Genomic DNA, 24180 nt, shown 5'->3' on the forward strand with positions numbered 1-24180 from the left:
TCCCTTGTATTTGTGGGCATCCCTCGACTGGGGACTGCTGGAATATTCTAGAATACATTTTCTGTGGTCATTTTTGTGTTTTCATCACAAAGGTCGTTTATTCTGTCCACCAGGTCGATTGAGTTAATCGAACCTACAACAATGAGAATATAATAATAATTTATTAATGTATTAAATCAATATTATTTATATATATTATATTTATAACAAACATTCACAGTCGGAGAGTCCTCTCTGTTTGCTAAAAGTTATTTTCCAAGACTACCTGTCTGAGGAATAGTTCGAAGACATGTCGTTGAGGGTTTTTAAGTCAGTCTCCTGGCTATTATTCATATTAGTGCAGACAAATGTCGTCAGGACAACAAAACATGTTTAATTTTTGACATTTTATTTAAAATACGACCCTTCTGGTTGACCTCACATTACCCCAATTAATTAACACCTATATAATTTAAATATAATTAATCTTTAAAATATGAATTATTTATAAAAGTCCTCATTATAATTTTCCTGTCCCAATCCTAGTGTTAGAAGGTCTCCCCCGGTAGCGAGGAGTCCCATCACACAGGAGACTGTGTTCCTTCCACTTATCCTTCCGATAGAACCTTTTGGAACACTTCCCACACACGTGTTTATAGTGTTTGCTGTGACTCTGAGAATGTCGGTAGAACGCCCCTTCGGTCACCACCCTTCCACATTCGGGACATTTCATCAGCTTCTTTCCATTCACAAACACGGTCTCCCCCCACAGTCGAGTTTTCTTCGTATCACAAGATTTCGTGTCTTCTTCCTCGGTTTTCGTTTTTTGAGTCATTTTGACGAATGCTCTGTAGTTGGGTGTGGTCCTGTACTCCCCCAGTCTTTGTACCATCCAATTGGTTTGCTGCCACATGTAGTGATTGAGCAGTTGTAAGTAATATGTTTGTGTCAGTGCCATTTGGAATGCCTGGTAATCTGCCACTGACAACATATATATACCAAACAAGGCACCCCACATCCCCCGATTGTGCACACCTTGTCCTCCCATTGGAAGATCAGTTTTATCACAGCCATTCCCAGCAGTGTGAGCTAATAATGTGATTTATTCCGTTTACACTGCCTGTCCAGGTCCCAGTTGACACGACCAGCCTGCCTATCACCCCCAGAGTAGCCAAAGTTCATATTTTCTCTCGTAAGTGTTAAATCGGGAATGTTGAGTTAAAGCAATTAATTAAGCGCAAAAAAAATAAATCAATGTGAGAATATCATTGCTGTATTGATCATCATTTTTTGCTAATTACTTGCCCAAAATACCCTCACGGAGTATGCTGTGGGTCATATTGGAATATAGGAGTGTCCCCACTGTTCTGCAGTGGTCGATTTTTGAGGAATTTAGTGATCAATATGACCCAAGGAGGATGCACTGTACATTTGAATATGACACTAATTCACACGACTGGCACGAATTGGCGACGGTTAGTGAATGTGTTGAGAGGAGAATGTCAAATCTATTCAAAAAACGTAATCAAGTGGAGTGCTCAATCACATCTACGAGTAGAACAGAATGAGATGACACTCCATGAGATAACCATTTATTTACGATTCATTAATTTCTCACACATTTTGAACATCCAATTATCTCTAAAATACCACATTTTTACAAACCCTCAATTTTTGACTTGTTTGTTGGGATTCCCTTCAGATGGACACATTCGGACATGTTAGTGGATAATGTCAGGCAGACACGCACTTGTCATCTGTTGCCTGGAATACAACAATGACGAGTTAATTGGAATATTATTGAATTTAATGTTCATAACACCATTCGGGCACATCTCAAAGGTGGTCGATCGGGTCTTTCTAAATGTACCCGATCATTGCTTTTTGGTGAAATTTTAGCAAGTTTTCAAGCTAAACAGTATTCGAGGAAAAGAACGTGATTAGGGACTAATTGGAGACACAGCTGACAGTAAGTGGACTAATTGGTGTATTGAGAAAAGAAGGAAAACTCAGTTAGGTGACCACAAGTAAGAAGGATGAGAGTACTCACATTGGCGATGAAAAGACGAAGGAAAATATTTAGAATTCTATTTACAGTAAACCTTGACTTGAAGCCTAATTTTTAAAATGCCTCAAAAACCGAGAGGCAACAAAATTTTTTTGATTTTCTCTAAATTTCTGTTTTTATTTAACCTTAAATGGTATATTTAAAATGGAAAAATTCTGATATCTGCCAAAAGATGAACATGCTGATAAGCTGAAAATTGTTACTAAAAAGAATGTTATCAATCTTTACAAATAATCAAAGATAATTGGGCTATTAGCTGAAATAAAATAAGTAAGGCTGTCAAGGAAGAAAAACTACATAATCTAGATAATTGGGCGATTTAAAAATAAATCCAGCTTTGAAATCTTTGAATATATAGGATATATTATAGTACAGGCAAACATCTAAATCTCGCCAAGATTTGGTGGGTCGCATAAAATGGGGGGATTTAGAATTTGGTGAGGAATAGAGGTTTTGTAGAATATTCCTATTTCGTCCGCATTATAGATATTTTCAGGTCCATATTCTTGCAATTTTGTGAAAATTACTGAAATAAAAGAATTGATTGAAATAATAAAAGTTATTAGCTTAATATTATTCAGCTTCTTGAATTCAAAAAGCCAGACAGTCCTAGCCTTGAAATCAGTAATTCCTTGTAGAACGGCAACTTTTTTTTGCTTTCAAAAGAATAGAATTATCGTCCAAGAATCCGCCAAGAAGTTTCACTTTGTATCCACTTCATAACTTTTGTACCAATAGTTGAATATGTTAGATTAAATAAGCGTTTGATAAGAGGATCACATTCAAGTATTTTTTGTTTCTCAAGCCTGCGATGATTGATTGATCTTCGCGAAATTGTTTTCTTAAGATTGAAGAAAAAACAGAGGTTGTATGTTGCATTGTCATATGTTTGTTATCATCAATTCATTAAACGACAGTACACTTGCGCATGTTGGATAAAGCGTAGTTAAGATTATTTTATATTAAAAGTTAGATTAACCAAAAATTTTTTAATAATGAAAAATAGTGGCGAGATTTATAACTTGGCGAGCAATAGAGGTTTCTTTAGAAATTTTCATTTTTGAAAAAAATAATTAAGTGTTGGCAATAATTAAGTGTTAGAAGAAAATTGAGGAAATTAGAGAATTAGTTGAAAATAAATAATCCCATAAACAAGTCCTGAAAGAAAGAATAACTGAAGTAATATATAACAGATATCTAGCCAAGAGTAGCGAATCTTATAATGGAATTAAAACAGAGGACAAACAACAATATCGGAAATGTATGATGGATTTGCAAAAATTGAATGTTTAAATCAGTGTCAATTAATTCATAAAAGGAAGTGAAGGAGGATTAAGATTAGGGAATCCTTAAAAGTGAGAATTAAGTTAAATAAGCCGACAAAGGGCAGTCTTTTTGGGCTGAGGAGTGAAGACCTGTTTCATAGCCTCATCAAAGACCTCCTTGACCCGAATCAATTGCATGGCCGAACACTCGATGTACTTGGCGGCCTCTGTAAGTGAGGACATGGAAGGAACTGAGTCTCTTGGCCTCCTCGACTGCCATTTGGTAGGAGATGGGGACCTGTCCGTTGGCCGCCAACTTTTTACTGGCCTCGTCGTCATCTCGGAGGTCACTCTTAGTGCCGACGAGAATGAAGGGAGTGGTAGGACAGTGTGCCTGTATTTCGGGGACCCACTGAGAGTAAGGTTGGACACCCACCTTGGAGGCCACGTTTTTGAATGACTGAGGGGACATGACAGAGAAACAGACGATGAAGACGTCCTGAGGGTAAGAGAGGGAGGGGACTGTTTGAGGGTAGGAGAGAGGTCTGAGACGGTCGTAGTCCTCCTGTCCTGCCGTGTCCCACAGTCCCAACTGGACGTGTGTGCTTGTATTGCTCGTCTGGGCCATCACTCGCATTGTGTAGTTGTCGAACACTGTGGGCACGTACTGCTCGGGAAACGTGTTGGTCGTGTAACTCACCAGCAGACATGTCTTGCCCACTGCACTGCCAATCACTACACTCCCTCACCCATCTCCTACTATCACACATTTTACGTGCTGCATTTCCGGATTAATCTTATTAATTTATTTATTCTCCATATTCCTATTCTTTTATTTTATTAATAACCCACTTATTTTATTTATCAATCAAAACTCGAAATATCTAAATGACTATTTAAATATTAGATAACAAATGGTACCACATCACTCAACTAGAATGGACATTTTATTACAATTATTTAAAAGCATGATCCAACAACTTGGGTGGAGGACTGAACAGTCCATCAATGAAGCAGTCGGGCAACTTGTCCTCCAACAACAACCCAATCAAGTCCGCATTCTCCACTCCAGTCATATTGAATGCTCTCAATCTTTTCAAATTCCTCAACCGTGCTAAAAACAACAAAACTGAAAGCAATGAAGCGTGGCAAGGCCTCTCTCACTGACCGAAGAACACCCACTCAAGTCCAAGTAGCGAAGGGAGTCACTAAAAGTCCTCAACCTGGCCACCACAAAGTCATCCACGTTGACACATTCACTTAAATCAATATAATTTAAATTTTCACATTTATCTATAAATATATATAATAAATATATATATAATATATATATAACCAATATAATCCAGAATATCATAGAAAAATAAAGTGCCCGAGGCGTTGATAGCCTCCAGTCGAAGACCAGGGACAAAGCAGGTGGGGAGGGAATGGAGGGAGGTGACCCACCTGGGAGGTCCTTTTATGGGCAAACCGGTCTTGGTCGTGGAACTTGACTGCCCCTTTGTAGGAGAGGATTATGTTGGCTGAGGCTATTTCATCCCCCCACACCAGTTTTTTGTCGCATTTCTTTCTAGTTTTGTCGGGTGGCTGCCTCACTTGAATCGTTGTTGGTATTTGTCCATTAAGTTGAGGGACAGCATCTCCATTAGTGTTTCTGTGTTTGATATATTCCATAAATATTTCAAATATTGCTGGAAGCTGCGTTCTGGTTTGTAAAACAGTTTATTTGCAAGGTTTTTCAACATGAGTATAATCCCCACAAGAACCTTTTTGAAATTTATTTAATTTAAATTTTAAAAATACTTGCGTGACGTGGGTATTTTGTGACCAATAATAAAATGAAATAAAATAATGTTAGAAATATTAAAAAGTCAATTATTCCTAAAATAGTCAATTCCTGCCTGATTGATGAGTGCAATGTGCTAGAAAGTGAGCCAAACAAACAAACAGGGACATCCCTGAACTCCTGGTTGTAGTCAAACCCCATCCCCACGATGAATCTGTCAGGAATACTGAACCCCACGACTATATATAGTCCAATAGTAGTACAGTCTGCAGGCATCGTCGGCTTGGCCAGTCGTTTAGAAATAAAAAAGGCGGTTTTGACAGAGAGGGGATCATACTCGGCCAGAACCTCCTTTAGCTTGGTTATAGTCCTCCCAGTATCCACAATGTCTTCAAGAATAAGAACATTCTAATTAATAATAATTTATATTTAATTAATTATTATTAAAATAATAATTTACCTTCTGGCGAACACAGGATAACACCTGGGGGGAGAATACACTCACACTTCCGGTCGACTGGTCGTTCTGGTGGTAACATTAGTGATTAAACCAGATAACTGGCAGTCCTGATGAATTCCAAATGGAACCTCACATAGGATTCCTTCGAAGAGGAGAGATTGAGACGTTCCATAGCCTCAGTGACCTTCACAGTGAACTTGAATGCCCCTTTGAGAACACAGAGGAGAATGAGGGACTGTCCTTTATATATATTCCATATTTCATTGCTCATTTCATTAATCCTACTGCATTAGTAGTGCTGTGTGCCTGTCCACTGCCTCCTCCTGTGGAATTAAAATGTCGTCTATGAAGGGGCGGTAAAATTCGGGCAATTCGAATTGGTCCGCGTTATTTCGCTCGTGGTCGTCAGGTATCTGTTTGTCACGTGCTAACACTAACCGTTATCATTCCACGTCACCAATTATATTTATTAGCATTTTTAAATTTTAAAAAATAATAAATTAATTTAGAACAAGTTTTGACGTGGTGCTTTCCCGCGTCCAAAAATGTCACTAAAAATGCCTGGAGTTATATATACAGTGAACAACAATAAAAACTAATAAATCGTCATTTTTATTATCAATTTTATTAAATTAAAAACTTAAGCATGATAATATCATCTATATTTTTTAAGTTTATAATATTTATCCATAAATCTTTTTAAAATATTGAGAATAAAGCAAAAACCGATTTTTTAAGACAAAAAATTCCGGACAAATGTCAAAAAATAAAATATCAGTAAGGAATATGCTTTCCTCTCGATTTATATAACTCTAAACTACGAGTTTTCATCGAATTTATTAATTTTCGAATAAAATCAGTTGGAATTTTATTCCAAATTTCTAATATTTTATCCTTTTGTTGATGTTTATTTTTTTGTCGATTTTTTGTATCATCCCTCGATAATTCATATTTAATTTTCGACCAAATATGTTCAATGGGATTCATATCGAGGAATTGTGCCGGCCAATCAAGTAAATTAATTTTGTTTGCAGAAAAATACTCCTTTGTTGCTTTCGAAGTATGACATGGGGCATTGTCTTGCTGGAATATGAAGCTGTTTAATCCCATTTTTATGGCTGATTTTTCCAGATTGTTAGCAAGAATGTTTATATATTGTCCTGAGTTTATTTTTTCATCGATGAAACATTACGAACCCATTCCAAAATATGAATATCATCCCCAGACCATAATTTTGCCGCCACCGCTAGTCATTGAATTCGTTCAAATTCAATCATAGCTAATCATTGAACATCTGAAGAAAAGGCAGAATAATTGGCATGTATAAATCTGGAAAAACATACTGAGAAATACAAGAATCAGCAAAAGATTCCTCAGAACGATATCGCAAATTATCAGAAGCTATTTAAATAAGTGCTCAACAAACAAACAAGTCGGGTCTGGTTGACCATCGTTGCTCAATCGTCAATAAATATTTTAAAGAGGTTTGAAATGAGGATGTCAATTTAAACTGTTTTAAATTTGCCAAAACATTTACAAAAAAGAATGGAAATCAGCTCAAAGAATAAGAAAAATTATTTTCCATCAATTAGTTTGAGAACTCTGCCAAAGGCAATAGTCCTGCCCTCATCCCTGAGAATAATCCTCCCCAGAATGGGCAGGTCGGCAGCCACGGCCACACAGATGGGCTCCTCCACAGCCAAGACCACCTCACATCGACTGTCCGTCCTCAGGAAACGAGGATTCCTCACCTTCTCCTCCCCCATCTCCTGAGTACTCACCAGCCGTCGGAATGTCACCTGGTGAGTCACGTGGTGGATGTGCATCATGGCGGGAAAACCAGCACAAATTATATTCGACAGGTCCATTGTCACTATCTACACACTCTAATTGACACTACACCTCCACTTTGAAGTTCTTGGCCATTTTGACTGGATGTTCGGGGGGACACATCACAGAGCCCACTGAGATCTCCTAAATCACGTTTTTTAGTCACAACAAACATCTTCTGAGGCTCCCAGGATTCTCAGACGGATATTATAGCCTGGACTCGACTGCTCGACCTCAATCTCGTCCACCATCACTTGGGAGACCGTGACAGTCACCTTATTAAATTAAATATTAATTTTAATTAATTTTAATTATTATTATCAATATATTAATAATATACTTTGGCGGGAAGAATCATTAGTTTTTGTCCTGTGGTGACAGTCCCACACTCCAGTTTGCCAAAAACCATTGTCCCGATTATTATTGCCTTGTCGGCCACCAAAAACCTGACTGGGTGGTCAGGCCTTCGATCAATTGGCTCCAGACTGTCCAACAGACCCAGAAAAGTCCACTTTCTTTGCATTACTCGAGCAATCAGACCTAAACCAGGGACACACAGCCACAGGAGGCATTTCCTTAAGGAAAGACCCGTCAAACCCCGAGCAAGGCATAATAAAGCACTCAGACTTGGAGAATCCCAACTGTTTCAAAAAGGGCGCCAATTTCGCGCCACAGAATTTAAACCTTTGGCGGGAAAAGTGTGAAATTACCTTTGTTCAGCCCAGGTGACAGAGGGGTCATCCATTTTATTAATAAGGACAATAAGATATTTAATGCCAGAAGCGCGGGCAATGATGGCATGTTCCCGCGTCTGCCCGCCCTTGTCAAAGCCTGCCTCGAACTCCCCCGCCCTGGCCGAGATGACGAGTACTGCCACGTCTGCCTGGACCACCCCGTTGATCATGTTGGGGACATATGCCTTGTGGCCTGGAGCGTCCAATATAGTCACGTGCTTCTTGGGGGTTTTGAAGTAGGCACACCCCACTTCCACTGTCTTGCCTTTTTCCCGCTCTTCCGGGTTGGTGTCGAGAGCATAGGAGAGGTACCTCACACATTACAGTTGGGAGTACCACGACTCACGGTTTAGTTCCCGCGCTTCTGCCTCGTACTTCTCCAATGTTCTCTTGCTTATCATTCCTGTTAGGAGCATTAGGTTCCCGCCAATTGTCGATTTTCCCGCGTCCACGTGGCCAATGAAGATTATATTTATGTTATCTTTTTTGCCCAAATCGGCTGTCTCTTCATTTGGTGGTGCTGGTTGATTATATATTAATATTTTACTGTCCTCGTGCTCCAGATCATACCCCACCATGTTGTATATTTATTTTATATTAATTTAATTTGTTAAGTTTATTAAATATTATTTATAATATGTTAGTGGTGGTCTCGTGTCGTTGGTCACATCGCCTCACTATAGTGTATTCTGTTTTCTCAGTGTTAATTTTTAGGAGTGATTTTTCAAAAGTGTTGGCCAATTTGTCCATAGTACCTTCTAGTTGGCGGAACGACACAAGGAAAAATGGAGGCATACAAAGAAACTTGCTCAAAAGATTAAACAACATATGGTTGAGAGGCAAACAAATTTCTGCGTCTCTAAAAATCAAACTTTACAATATGTTCGTAAAACCAGTCCTACTATACAACTCCTCCTCTTGGGCACTCAGGAAATGGAAAATCTCAATTCCTTCCACAGAATGCAGCTGAAATACATCCTAGGAATATTTTGGCCAAAACGGATTTCAAACAAACATCTCTACTCCAGGTACAATGTACACCCGTTGGACAAAGAAATAAGAAGCAATAGATGGGGTTTATTCGGTCACATCCTGGCAGAGATAGCGACAGATAATCGACTTTATTGCACACTTCATGTTGTACTACGTCAGTTTAATTGACTATTTATTTTCTCCAAACACAAGTCATTGTGTGGGGGCATGTTGGCCTCCTGGATGATAATTAAGTACCCTGCTTACATCACCAGGTGGATATCCTCTCTCAGTTAATCACCCATTTGGCTGGGTGACCATTTCTAGTCACTCAGTAGTTTAGTTAAAGGCATAGATCACACTCTTGTTAGTTTAGAGCTTAATTTAGTCAGCAATGCCAATTTGGCAGAGATAGCGACAGATAATCGACTTTATTGCACACTAAAAAGAAAGGAAGGCTACTCAGTGCCTCCTTGTAGTCCTCCAACTGACACTTTCAGTCGTGGACTCTGAAATAGCCAGATTATGACTCAGTGATGATAGACTGCGCGGTAAGGAAACCCTCGCCAAACGGAAATAGCCAGTCTAGATCACGCTTTATTGCATACGACGTCCAGCACAAAACTGAAAATTCTAGTTTACGACAAATATGAGCTTCTTTTCTGAGCTCCATTGACAATATTGATATATTTTCTGTCAATGAACGACTGATGATTAGTAAAAAATGCAGTATCTAATGATTTGTTGGAGGTTCTGGTAGATACTACAATAAATACCAAATTGTCAAAAACAATGTTGGAAACACGAATGAGTAATTATTGAAGAAAGTTATAGGCTGGAAGATGTATTAGTACAATGTGCTTTCCACCGAATTATTATTGAATAACCTCACAAATTTTCTTATTTACAGATATCTTATGAATAATATTGAGTTAGCCAATTTTTGTTCAATTTATAAATGATTTATTTACGGATTTTATGGAAGTATCCAGTCATTACTCGAAATGCTTCAGAGGTAAAATATTTATACAATCCGAATAAAAAAAATTTTTGTTGTCATTACGCCTTGGAATATATGTGTAAAGTAATATATATTAACAAAAACAGTTAAAAAAATATATCAATTAAATGTCTAACCAATGAGTTATTCACAATAAAATATGACCTATATTTAGAATGGTTCCACTTGTTCTACTTTTTGTTCGTTCTGTGATCCAAAACGACTGTAACCTAGCAGAACGGGTTTCGGGAAATTTTAATAGAACTGAATTACAAAACTGTACATTTAATACAGAACACGTTTTGACACATACAGAACACCTTCTAATTCGAGATTACGTTGAATTTCGAAATGGAGAAATATTTTCGAATTTACCCAACTTGATATCATTGTAATAACATTTCATTATTACCAGTGAGTGTCGAGGAAACTCGTTAACGAGAATACTAAACAACTCATTTTATAGAGTGATTGACTTATTCTGGATGTACATTCAAATATTTTAAATTACTAGAAAACTTACTTTATGCAGTAATCTTCGTTACATTGATGTAAATGCCTTTGCAAGTCTACACACCTTAACATATCTGTACAAATCCTATTTTTACATTAAAGTTATATGCCACCAAATTTTATTTTTCTGCCACCAAAAATCATTAGTTCGCCCAAACTTCAGTATTTTACATTACTGACTGTGTAGTATTACTAATAGAACGAAAATGTGCATATACACGCCTTCATCAGTGCAACCCACTATGTATACTTTATTATTCTTATATAAGGATTACAAAAGTGACTAATGAACTAGGTTTTCTGTCCATTGAATTAGACACCAAAAGTGTAGAAAAGTCTACAAATCAAGTTAATGGAGTAATACTAATCACACCACAAGCATATGGTGTGTTTGTTTACTCACAATAGATTGCAACCGCTGCCGATACCCTAATCCCAGCAATCTTCTATGCACAGAAGATTGTGCTTAAATTAAAAATTTCGGTGTTCTAATTTACTAACCTGATTATTTGTTCCAATTTTTCTTTGTTCCACTTTTTAGCTCTATTAGTGTTAGATGCGCAAGTCCCGTTGGCCAATACAAACAGTCTCAGCTTCTGAAGATAATGACGATGACTCAGATAAGCAAACAGAGCCAGAAAATATAGAGAAATTACTACGCACAAATGTTCCAAAAATGCTAAATCTGCCACTTTGTTTGCATTCAAGACCCTGCATTACTCGATCCCGTCGACAGACTGATCTATCCAAAAAATAAAACGATTGCTAAATCGAGGCTAAAAACGAGGCAATCCTTATTGACAAATTTTTATTAATTTCACTTTGTCGTTATAAGTAAATAGATTTAGGAAAAATAGTCAAAAATGAACATTTTATTGAACTGCAGAACACACAGGTGGCTAAGTCTGGCCAGGACCTGTTAGATGAGGGAAATGGAGGAAGCCAAGATCAAGCAGGAGGCTCAGATGGACCTTCTGACCCGCAGGGACAATCAATTGCGGTTTCAGAAGAACGAAGCAGTAACGCTCGCGATGTTCCTAAAATAAATTTACGAGTTTTACCAAATTGCCTTTTTAGCTTTCTCTTCGCTCGCATCCATGTGTTCTCAATATTTGGAGTATGGATGGAGCGGTCCAAAGGGTCAACAAAATGTTCGTAGTGATTTATCACAGGATGTGAATAAATCCCTCCTCCAATGTGCACAATCCCACTATAGGCTGCCCAACCATCAGTAATAATATGGGTGCCGGGAAGTACGCGTCGAACGATAACTTCATTGAGTGTTTCCGCTGTCCTGTCTAAAGGATAAATGGAAAAAAGAACCTGCAACTTCTTCAAAAAAGCACTTTCTAGTTTCCCTGTCTATTCCACCCAATACCCAATGGCCTGGTCGCCAATGACCTCGATGGTACTTTCTGTTAAAAAATTTGCACTCGTCGATTTCCACTATCGACTCTTCTAAAAATTAAATGAATTACGTAATGTATCTTCATTAACCACGAGTCCCCCAAGTTTAATAGGAGCATTTGCAAGAGACACCGTAATAAGTTCTCTGCAAAAGTTCGTCCAATCTGTAATCGTATTTTGCGAAATTTCTAGTTCGTACGAGATGAGATTTCCTGGGTAATTTAATGCCCACATATACGTAAGCATCAAAATTTTCGCTAACGGTAAATGACTTCCTAAAATTAGTTTAAGGATGACTTACTGGAAAACCAGCTGTTCGTTCTTATACTGCATAACCAAATTGCGTTGTCCACGTTATCGCCGAAGAGCCTGTTTAGAGACGAAAACCGGTTATATTCCTGCATTATTTGCTCATCAAACTTGATTGCAGCCGCATCAACAATAGACAAACCTATTTAAATAAAATTAACTTAAATTAATAAAAAATGAAAAAATAATTAAAATCTATTGCTTATACGTCGAGATTTATACCATGCCTAAAATTGGAGATTACCTCAGAACGTACCCTGAAGAGTTATACTTGGAAGACCTCGATGGAGTCATATTAGAACGGACTATACATTTGAAACAACTCGAAGAAACTGTCCAAAATGTCCCCTAATCCTGCAGATCTCAAACGAGGAGGAGACGATGAGAACTCTCAAGTCGAGTCTCAATGGAACACGACTACGACCTAATCGTGGCTCAAAATGAAGACCGTGTCTCACAATTCACCAAATCATTCACCCAACTGGAAATTCTTCAATTTATTAACTTGGACGTTAAAGAAACGAGTTAAAAACGACTGGAAATTAGACTAGAAAACAGCGAATGTGACCTAAAAGTACAAGATGTAACAAAATCAAGGCAAAAAACGTGAACCTGGCCAACTCTCGACAGGCACACGAGGACATTCTCCTCAGAATAGAGAAGGAGACCTCAAAACTGGGAGATCTCCAGTCGAAAGTATCCCTAAAAGAGGAGGAGTTGACAGTTCTGGAGTCAGAAAGAAAAGAAGGTGAGAGAGAAATGCAAGAATTAATGGTACAGTGAATACTCCCAAATTGCCATTTTTGGTTCCGTCATTTTTGCGACGAATTTGAGAAATGGCGAATTTCAGAATATAATCAATAATTTTTGAATGCGAGTAGAACTGTTTAATAATTCGAAAATAGCCAAAATTGACGTAATTGAAAAAATTAATTTTATTTTAAAAAAGAATTATGCTTTTTATCAAAGTAATATTCCAGTCCCGTTTGTTTTCTCTTTATATTTTGATTTTTTTCCTCAAATCTTCGAATTGAAATAATTAGACGCACATCTTCGTTTTCGACAATTTCGATTAGTGATTTCTCAATTTCTCTTAATTTTACACCAATCTCATTTCTAGTGAAATGAACTATTGTTTGTTCATTTAAAGGACAATTTTTATCTGCAGATTGTTTTTCAGGATCTTCATTATCGAAATTACTTTCTTCGCTAATTGCAAATTTTTTTTATAAGCGAATTAAATTGCATTTTCTTCTAAATAATTTATAGAAATGAATTCTTCAATTTGAATAGGATCATAAATATCTGTTTTAATTATCAATTCATCAATTAAATTTTTATCTGTAAATTGTTCATCAAAATCTATTTTTTTCAGTTTTTTGAAGTAATTTTCAATAGTTTTTGAGCATACGTTTTCCCAAGACATTTTTATAAAAAAAACAGTGTCCTTAAGATTTAAATGTTTATAGGATTCATAAACCGAAACTTTGTCAGTTTCCAAAATTTTAGTGAGATAAAATAATTGGTGCCTATTAAAGTGCACTTTAAATGTTTTGATAATTCCCAAGTCCATTGGTTGAATTATTCTTGTTGCATTTTTAGGAAAGAACATAATTTTTATATTTTCAAGATGACAAGATATACAATGAGAAGTACAATTACCGATCAAAATCAAAATTGACTTTTTTCCTTCGTCAAAAAGTTGTCAAAATTAATCAGCCATTTACTAAAAATTGGCCCGTCATCCAAGCCCTTTTTGAACTGTAATATGAAACAGAGCATTGATAGTCGTAATTTTTGAAACATCTTGGCATCTTTGAGTTTCTAATTAAAACAGGCTTTAGTTTGTTATTATTTGCACACAACATTACAGATACCCGATCCTTAAAATCTTTATATCGTCCAAACTGAGTCTTGCAAATACTTTTAGGTGGAATTAGTTTGTAGAAAATCCCTGTTTCATCAAGGTTATAAATTTCATCGAGAGTATAGGACTTGGATAAATTTTGAAATTCATTTAAAAATCCTTCGATGTTAACTTTTTTTATCCGTTTTCATCTGCCCGTGCAATTTTCTCAGACGGAATTCATGCCTTTTTTAACTTGAACAAGAACTTTTTAAAAATGTATTATTTATCCATATTTTTTTATTTTTTATCTAAAAATTTTAAAAAATTGTGGCGAATTTTAGAATTGGCGAATTTCCATTGAAACTAGAATTTTTTTTTAAAAAAGGCGAATCTAAGAATTGGCGAATCTAAGAATGGCGAATTTTGGGGTATTCACTGTATATATAAAAACACGCTAATTGGACCAACTATACCATTTACAAGTCAATTTTGCAGCCTAGAACATCATTTTTGCAATCTGGAAATTAAATTTTCAGTCAAGAATGTCAATTTTGCATGTAAGAAATCCGGTTTGCGGTTAGGAAAATCATTTTTGCAAATAGTAAATGAATCAAGAAATTAAATTTGCGGTCATGAAAACCAATTTTGCAAGTGAGAAATTCTATTTTGCAAGAAATTTTTATTACAAAAAAGATTTGTCAGTTAAATCTTCACATCGAATAACTGAGGGATAATATCTCTCCACATGATTCAAGAATTCCATTAACTTTTGTGGAGTTAATACTTCTTTTGCCTCAATTGTAATCCTTTCCAAGATTCTCATTCTGAATTCGGTTATTGACAGTCCCTCTGCAGTTTTTTTATAATTTATAATTATATCCATATTTCACGAATTCTTTTCTTTACTTCAGCTTTGAATGAACTCCAAGCAAGTTCTATTTGGTTGATTAAATAAGAATATGGCGCTAGTCTTAATAATTCACTTTTTTCTCCTGAATTTATTACAGACTCAAGTTGACTGTGAATAGGAGCATTATCAATTACGAATGTTGGATGTGTAGCTCCTGATTCATCACATTCATTAATAAGTTGCTTAAACCATGTTTTACAGGACTCCCCTGTATATGAGCCTCTTCTGCACTTAAAATTATATATTTGTGACGATGACATTACAGCTATACAATGTAAATTTGATCCTCTGCTACTAGGTGCAAGAACAATAGACCGACATCCAATTTTTGAACGTCCTTCTTTACAACGACAAAATAAATTAAAATTTGACTCATCTATCCAAATTATAGTTCTTCCTTTAGATCTCGCATTCAAAAGACGTGTTAAATACTCCATTCTTTTTATTTTATTTTCCTCTGTATTCGTGTTAATTGTGATTGGCTGAATTGATTTCAATGAAATTAATTGTCCATCAAGCCAAAGACCTCTTTCTTTCACTCCCAAAGACCTGCATAAAGAGCGCCAATCTCCATCTCTATGTGTGTGTCTATGATCAATTTCCGCTTTTCCATTGAATATTTTCCGTAATGTCCTCTTCCTTGTCTGTTTATGCAAATGTCTTCTGTACCATTTTCTTGTGAATTTTCGGAGGCTTCTCGATTTTGTGCCATTTTTAATTTAATTTTAAACGTAAAAATACTTGATATACACTCCATGTAATAAAAAACCGGATTTTCAAGTTTGCATGTTTTTACTAGTATTTTTTTAAATGTATATCAATTTTTAAATTACTTTTCAGCAATCGTTTGTTGTATCTTTTTACTATTTTTAAAATTATAATGTATATTTGAATAATTGATCTTGATAAAATCTTAGCGTGTATTAAAAAACCGGATTTTTTTGATTAGTCTGTTGCTAAGCCAATTTTTAGGTATTTGAAAAAAATGCTTGATAAAATCACTAAAGGAAAGATTCTAGCTCTCATTCAATTAAATTGGACACAAAAGAAGATTGTTGAGGAGCTGAATATTCCAACTTCGATTCTCAATGATTTTCTGAATAAGTTAAATAAAAAAGGGACTGTTGATCGTATACCTGATTCTGGAAGACCCAAAAAGCTCTCTAACTCAGATATTTGTAAACTTGTCAACATTGTGAAAGAAAATCCAAAAAAAACACTGGCCAACCTGAAAGAAGAAGTCTTTGATTTTACAGGAAAAGTTGTCTGCAAAAAACAATAAGCAATTATCTACATGAAAATCATTACAAAGCATGTGTGTGTAAAAGAAAACCTTTTTTATCAAAAAAAATAGTGAAAAACAATACGAGCTTTCAATAATCTTTCTGCAATAAGCAATGAAACGTGGAGAACTGTTATATAGAGTGACGAGGCTTCCTTTGAAATTTTTTCATCTAAAAAAAGAACATTTTGCTTTAGAAAAAAAATAAAGCCTTAAATTATGCCCATTTAACGCCAACTTTGAAGTTTGGTGGTGGAAGAATTATGGTATGGGGTTGTATTCTATAGGAAAGGGGAGGGAATGGTTATAGTAATGAAAAAATAAATTCTGCTGTATATATCAACATTTTAATAAATAATTTGTGGAAATCGCAGATAAAATGGGCTAAATCGTTTTATTTTCCAACAAGATTTCGCCCCCTGTCATAATTCCAGAGAACAAAACAATTTTTGGATGAGAAAAAAATTGAATTATTAAATTGGGCACCGCAATCACCAGATTTGAACCCAATTGAACATGTGTGGAGCTACATAAAGGAAGAATTGAGTAAAAAAATGCTGATAGTAGTAAAAAGGATTTATGCAAAAATATTATAAAAATTTGGGACGAAATACCAATGGAATTAGTGAGAAAATTAACTGAAAACATGGCAAGAAGAAGCATTGAGCTTTATAAGGCACATGGAGGACACATTAATAATTAATCATTTGACTTTTTGTCTAATCCGGTTTTTTTTTACACAGAAAAAATTTAATATAGTCAGTTTAGCTGTACAAAAAGATTATTGAAAAATTATAAAAAGAAAGTTACGAAGATTATCATTATAAATTAAATAAAAGTCTAAAATTAAAAACAGAATATCAAAAAAATTAAGCATTCGAAAATCCGGTTTTTATTACATGGGGTGTATATTGTTTAAACGCATTAATGTTGCGTCAAGGTTATACAAAATGAATTTGCAAAATTAAATTTCCTACTTGCTAAATTAATATTCCTACTAGCAAAATTGATTTTCCTACCCGCAAATTAAATTTCCCACTTGCAAAACCGATTTTCATGACCGCAAATTAATTTTCTTGATTGCAAAATTGACTTTCTTAACCGCAAAAATCATTTCTTACTTGCAGAAATGAGTTTACTGACCGCAAATTAAATTTCGTACATGCAAAATAGAGTTGTAAATGGTATAGTTAAAGGCATAGATCACACTCTTGTTAGGTGGTCATTAACTGGCTAGCAAAGATAGGTTACCCTGATTGTGGGTTTCTTCTTGTGACTAAGAGTTTCCAAAGAGAAAGACCCAATTCATCCGAGAACATTAAACGCTGTGGAACATACTAAATGACCATGGTTTATTTTACAGGTCCACTCTTTGACTTTGCCGACACTCAGTAGACTTGGTTTCCTGGGGTTGTCATGTTGAGTAATATGACAGATTGATGTGTTTGAGGGAGTGTGTGGACAATATGTTCCCCCCAATTGAGTACAACAGAAGTAGGGTCAATTAATTCCCTTGGTTAAGCGCAACAAATCGCAGTTCTTCTTTGGTTAGGTGACCACTATCTCACAATGTAAGGTAGATTAGTGACCTTTATTTGTGCCTTTTCGCAAGCCATGTTTTACTGGTGTAAACGTATTTCACTACATTAAGCAAAGAGTTTAGAGCTTAATTTAGTCAGCAATGCCAATTTGGCAGAGATAGCGACAGATAATCGACTTTATTGCACACTAAAAAGAAAAAAGGCGACTCAGTGCCTCCTTGTAGTCCTCCAACTGACACTTTCTGTCGTGGACTCTGAAATAGCCAGACTATGACTCGATGATGATAGACTGCGCTGTAAGGAACGGAAATAGCCAGTCTAGATCACGCTTTATTGCATACGACGTCCAGCACGAAACTAAAAATTCTAGTTTACGACAAATATAAGCTCCTTTTCTGTGATCAATTGACAATATTGATATATTTTCTGTCAATGAACGACTGATGATTAGTGAAAAATGCAGTATCTAATGATTTGTTGGAGGTTCTCGTAGATACTACAATAAATAGTTAAGTTTGATCGGAAACACGAATGAGTAATTATTGAAAAAAGTTATAGGCTGGAAGATGTATTAGTGCAATGTACTTTTCACCGAATTATTATTGCATAACCTCACAAATTTTCTTATTTACAGATATCTTATGAATAACTAGCTCAGCAGTTCGCTTCGCTCACTGCGAGCTAGCTCCTGCGGAGGCCCTGCTCGCTACGCTCGCAGTTTCCTTAAATAACTATAAATTTATGTAGATATATAAATGCGACCTGCTTTGATATAACCTTATTCTAAGGCCTGTGGATAAACGATGTTTGCAGTCCGTCCATCCTTGGCAAATATAAATAAATTTTCTCTTCTACCTACCCTTGAGCACCCCACATACAGCTGGCCATGTGAAAAGCACTCGTTCTCTAAAAATAAGCCTACTACCTTTAAAGACTGTCCCTGGGCCTTGTTTATTGTCATAGCAAAACTTATCTTCAGCGGAAATTGTAGTCTCTTAAATCTAAAAGGTAATTCTTCCGAAATCAGAGGTATTCGTGGGATATAAACATCCTCACCTCTGTAATTACCTGTTAATATTGTCGCTTCTATTACGTTAGCCATCAAATTCTTGATAACCAACCTTGTACCATTGCATAATTTAGGTGGCGCAAGATTGCGGAGTAACACAACCGGTACACCTATTTTTAATTTCAATAGATGATTCGGCATTCCAGATGGATCTAAGGAATTTAAAAATTCTACAGGATATTCGCAGGCCCTTTCATGGTCCATAATAACGTCGACCGATTTATATATTCTTTCTCTGCCAGGGATTTTCATTAATAAATCTAAATTTATATTAAGTACCTCATCATTAAGTGGAGCTAATATAGCTCGTTCACGCAGCCAGTCGAAATTCACGTAGTGTTCAGATAGTTCGGAATAGACGGCATTCAATAATTCTTCTGCTGTTTCTACGAAAATACATAATTCTTCCGGTAGCCTAATTTTCTGGTCTTGCATTTCTGAAGTGATTGCCCCATTTCCAATATCTAGAAGGATTTGTGGGAATATGCTATTAACGCCTTGTAAATGTGCACGTACATTTACATCTAAGCTTACCTTTTTCACGTGTGTCCACAAATATGACGATTTGAGGCAGGCATTCAATTCATCCGCAGGCGTCCCTCTTTGAATAATTGGCAGCGTCTGTCTAAAATCACCTGCCAATACAACTATTGCTCCCCCAAATAAATGGTCGCTACAATTCTTGATATCTCTATATGTTCGATCAACTGCTTCGAATGCGCCTTTATGAGCCATCGTACATTCATCCCAAACAATTAACCTAGAATGCATAATTCTATTACCCGTAGTTGAATTTTTTTTACATTACAAACCGGTTCAGTAGTATATGAGAGATTCAACGGAATGTTGAATGTCGAATGTGCGGTTCGACCGCCATCTAAAAGAGTTGCAGCAATTCCAGAAGATGCAACTGCTAAAGCTAGTTTATTTTCGCTTCTGACCTTAGCTAATAATAGATTTAGAAGATAGGTCTTACCTGTTCCACCCGGTGCATCAATAAAAATGATAGAACCGTTTTCTTCTTGGATGACTCGATTAATTTCTCTGTATACCTCCAACTGGCCAGTGGTTAAGCTTTGTCTCTTTCTTCCACTATTGTTCGAAGTTCTTCTAAATTATAATGCTCATCAAATGAATTAATATTATGAATATCGCTGATTATAAAACCAAATTCACCTATACTCTTACCAACGATAGATATTAGCAATCTATCTATCATGATTAATCCAATGTTGAAAATCTCTGCATCGAAACTCAATCTATTCTTCTCTCTTAATATATCTTCACACATGCTTTCTCGGTGACCTTCCCACAGTTGTTGTGGATTTGCTAACCCACAATGGGCTAGCATCAAAGTAAATAAATACCTTAGTCGCGATGGGGAATCTGCAAGTTCAGCTTCTGTTAAAGTCTGATTCCAGTGATTATCATCCTCTAAAAGACCTAATTTAAAACAGGCTTCTCTGTATGTTTCGCAGAGTACTCCATCTACAGTCCGTAGATCAGTGAAAGATTCTGGCCCTCGTACGGTGTGCAAAAGTAACCTAACACAATAACATTCAAAATTATTTGGATGCACTGTATATACTCTACCCAATGCATCTGCACTTACAATTCCTGAATGTCCATTTACTGGATTTCCTCTTATCCTTCTCTTAAATCTCTTCCCCGCGACATCCCATGTATAATATCTAGGAACATCAACATAATATATAGTCTTTGCAAATTGATCTGTACGACATAATTCGAAGAATGCCATCAGAGTTGAATTTCTTGCATTTGTAACTTGATTGCGTGCATTCTGCTCTGTGAAATAAATTCTTTGCCCATTTTCCAGGTGAACCCCTAAATGCATAACCAATGGATATCTTTCATGAATCGGATATCCAAAAATTCTCCATGCTCCTTCATTACTGCAGATATAGCGTCCATGTTGATAAAAAGTTGGCTCATCACGTTGCTCTATTGAAAAGATTGCCTGATCTGACCCTTTATTAATGTACTTACATACATATTTAATTGATCTAATTGAATTACAAAATTCCACATTGATATGTGCATCAAAAATCTTACTTAATAGTGGATTATAAGGCACTATCCATCTGTTATCAACTGTTATTTCATTTTCTTTTCCTTCGTGGAGGGTTGCAGTATATCCTCCTTCAGCTGCTCCCCTTCTCTGGTAAAATGGAAATCCATTTTCACCTGTTTGCGTGTTAATTATTAAGTTTTTTGGGTACCCTTTAGAACACTTACCATCTTGCATACACGGTGATGATCTGTTATATATGCCACACGGACCATGTATCATATTTCTTTTGATGATCTCGTATAATTCTCTATCTTCATTTGGATTTGGCAATTCTGCCCGTATGCAATCGTCTATCTCTGTAGGCCTAATTTTAGTTACTAACCATACTAATATATGTATATGTGGTAACCTCTTTTTGCCACTCTACTGTATACATGTGGCATCTTGTCTTCCCAAAAATCTGTCCCTTGCATAGAAGATCAATCATCTTATCGACTTTTTGTTTAAAAACACGTGCTATGATGTCTTGTCTATACTCGACCTTTTGTCCTACAAATATGTTATCACTAATTTCTGGCCATTTCGGATTACACGTAAAAGTGATAAACAGATCCGGAGTTCCGTAATTTCTAACGTATGTCATAGCATCTTGAGTTCGCTCATGCATATATCTTGGTCCTCCCGTGAATGACGAAGGCAAAATAACCATTTGACCTACATTAGACACATTACCGTCATTCATTATGGCATCTCTTAGATGTATATACTCTTCTGCTCTCAGTTTCCGCTGATTCAACCGAATGTAGAGAAGTCTCTCTGCCTCTATTTTCGCATACATATCTACAATAAACTGATTAAATAACTGGCCTGTACGATGTAGAATGTTGAATTCCTGCTCTCTTTCATCAACCTATAAGAATAAAATTCCATACAACTGGTTTTTTAGTAGTAGTTAAACCAGTCGACGGATTAAAATGCATTACCTTAAAATTGTACCCATCCTCTCCTCTCGGAAATAATAATGGGTACTGAAGTGCATCATATGACCGATGTGTCTCTGAAATTCTCATTAATCCAGTGGATCTCTTGTTTATTATTATGTCTCTCGAGTCATAGTGTTGACCTACTATTAGAATTCCAACCTGGTTTGACGTTGGTGCGTTGTATCGACGGTTATGTTCATTTGCAGGTGTCCTATCTGCATGTATAATTACCTTACAATCTTCATCTGCTGTGGATCTCAGAACAGATCTAAAAGATGAAATATACGTGTTGCACATTTGCAACATATTTTGCAACGAACTAATAATGTTGCCTCGTAGTCTTGAATCTGCTAGACATCTTCGGTTAGATTGTTCTTCGTGATTATCTATAAAGTAATTTGTAAAAAGTTAAAATCCTCGCCTTCACTTGGAAGGAGTGAACCCATCCTGTGATACACTTGCCCAAGTACCTTAAATGTGGGCATATAGCCCGTCGGATTGAAATTTCCACTTGTACCAAAAGATGTCATCTGAAAAACATTATTGTACCTGCGAAATTATCAACGAAGTGCCTAGATGATGGTGTATCATTCCTCAACAGTGTTAAAAGAGGCTCAGGAGGCGGGTCTAAAACTGGTAAACGTACCTTTCCGCGACTGCAGCACATTCCGATAGTTTCCCCTTAAATTTCATAGCTAAACAAAAAGTACATATCTCCGTTAAAGCACCTACATTACCTAAATTTCTATACTCAATGCCCCTATTATAATTAAATCCAGTGTTTTCTAACCAATAGAATTTGATACCCTACTATTCCTGCGTGAAACTCGTAGTCGATTTTCTGTCTGATGTTCATCCTGAGTTAGTTGGTTCCTCCTAACTGAATTTCTTCTTGTGTTCCGATCTCGTCGGCATTCCCTTTGTTGTTGTGACTCTTGTTCCCTACTAATAGCCGTTGCCATTCTATCTTGTTCTTGCCTATGTTCCCTCTGTTCTTGAGTCTCTTGTTCCCTACTAATAGCAGTTCCCATTCTATCTTGCTCTTGCCTATGTTCCCTTTGTTCTTTTGTCTCTTGTTCCCTACTAATAGCCGTTGCCATTCTATCTTGTTTTTGTCTATGTTCCCTTGTTGTTGTGACTCTTGTTCCCTACTAATAGCCGTTGCCATTCTATCTTGTTCTTGCCTATGTTCCCTCTGTTCTTGAGTCTCTTGTTCCCTACTAATAGCCGTTGCCATTCTATCTTGTTCTTGCCTATGTTCCCTCTGTTCTTGAGTCTCTTTTCCTACTAATAGCAGTTCCCATTCTATTTGCTCTTGCCTATGTTCCCTTTGTTCTTCTGTCTCTTGTTCCCTACTAATAGCCGTTGCCATTCTATCTTGTTCTTGTCTATGTTCCCTCTGTTCTTGTGACTCTTGTTCCCTACTAATAGCCTTCCCCATTCTATCTTGTTCCTGCCTATGTTCCCTCTGTTCTTGTGACTCTTGTTCCCTACTAATAGCCTTCCCCTTCTATCTTGTTCTGCCTATGTTCCCTCTGTTCTTGTGACTCTTGTTCCCTACTAATAGCCTTCCCCATTCTATCTTGTTCTTGTCTATGTTCCCTCTGTTCTTGTGACTCTTGTTCCCTAGTAATAGCCTTCCCCATTATATCTTGTTCTTTTCTGAAATTCCTCATATCATCGGTCTCTGCCTCCTTCTATATAGTTGCTCTTAATCTGTTGCATTCTTGTCGATGTTCCTTTTGATCTTGTGACTCGGCTGCCCTTTTCATAGCCATGCGCAATCTATTCTTTTCTCGTCTAAAATTTGAGATCGAAAACGTCTCATTTGAACTATTTACTTTAATGTTAAATTTATTATCTAGACTAACACTCATATCATCGAAACTATATCGTTTAAAATTATTATTTCCTACACTAACTTTTTTACGTTTCGTGCTACATAAATTATTTAAAACCTGTGTATTTTCCAAATATTCTTTGTTTCTCAATAGGTAATCCGTTTCCATACACTAAAAATAAATCTAATATTAATACCTCTTTACTGAAGTTATTTTCATCGAAACGGATCGATTGATGATCTTCTGACAACTGATGAGTAATCTTATTTTCTCTGACAATACATAGCCTACACTACCTACATTTCCTGCACCTAGATTACCTACGCATGCACCTACACTACCTACACTCC

At 36.3% G+C, this 24180-nt stretch overlaps 2 protein-coding genes and 1 pseudogene across 2 annotated transcripts; all 3 read right to left on the reverse strand.

The window, feature by feature from the left end:
- Positions 1-3381: 3381 nt before the first annotated feature.
- On the reverse strand, positions 3382-4096 carry LOC115229202 (annotated as a pseudogene).
- A 15947-nt stretch (positions 4097-20043) lies between these two features.
- Positions 20044-21285, reverse strand: LOC115229203. The gene has a single exon (XM_029799596.1). The coding sequence runs from the start codon at positions 21283-21285 to the stop codon at positions 20044-20046; it is 1242 nt and encodes a 413-aa protein (XP_029655456.1).
- Positions 21286-22851: 1566 nt separating this feature from the next.
- On the reverse strand, positions 22852-23430 carry LOC115229204 (trichohyalin-like). The gene has a single exon (XM_029799597.1). It carries the CDS (start codon positions 23428-23430, stop codon positions 22852-22854), a length of 579 nt encoding a protein of 192 aa, XP_029655457.1.
- Positions 23431-24180: the final 750 nt, after the last annotated feature.

This window comes from Octopus sinensis, unplaced genomic scaffold, assembly GCF_006345805.1.
Source record: "Octopus sinensis unplaced genomic scaffold, ASM634580v1 Contig12082, whole genome shotgun sequence".
In the NCBI taxonomy this organism is placed as follows: domain Eukaryota; kingdom Metazoa; phylum Mollusca; class Cephalopoda; order Octopoda; family Octopodidae; genus Octopus; species Octopus sinensis.

Excerpts from the sequence above, each read along its gene's own strand:
- LOC115229203 (XM_029799596.1), bottom strand. The coding sequence starts at position 21,285 with ATGATACATGGTCCGTGTGGCATATATAACAGATCATCACCGTGTATG.
- LOC115229204 (XM_029799597.1), bottom strand. The coding sequence starts at position 23,430 with ATGGGGAAGGCTATTAGTAGGGAACAAGAGTCACAAGAACAGAGGGAA.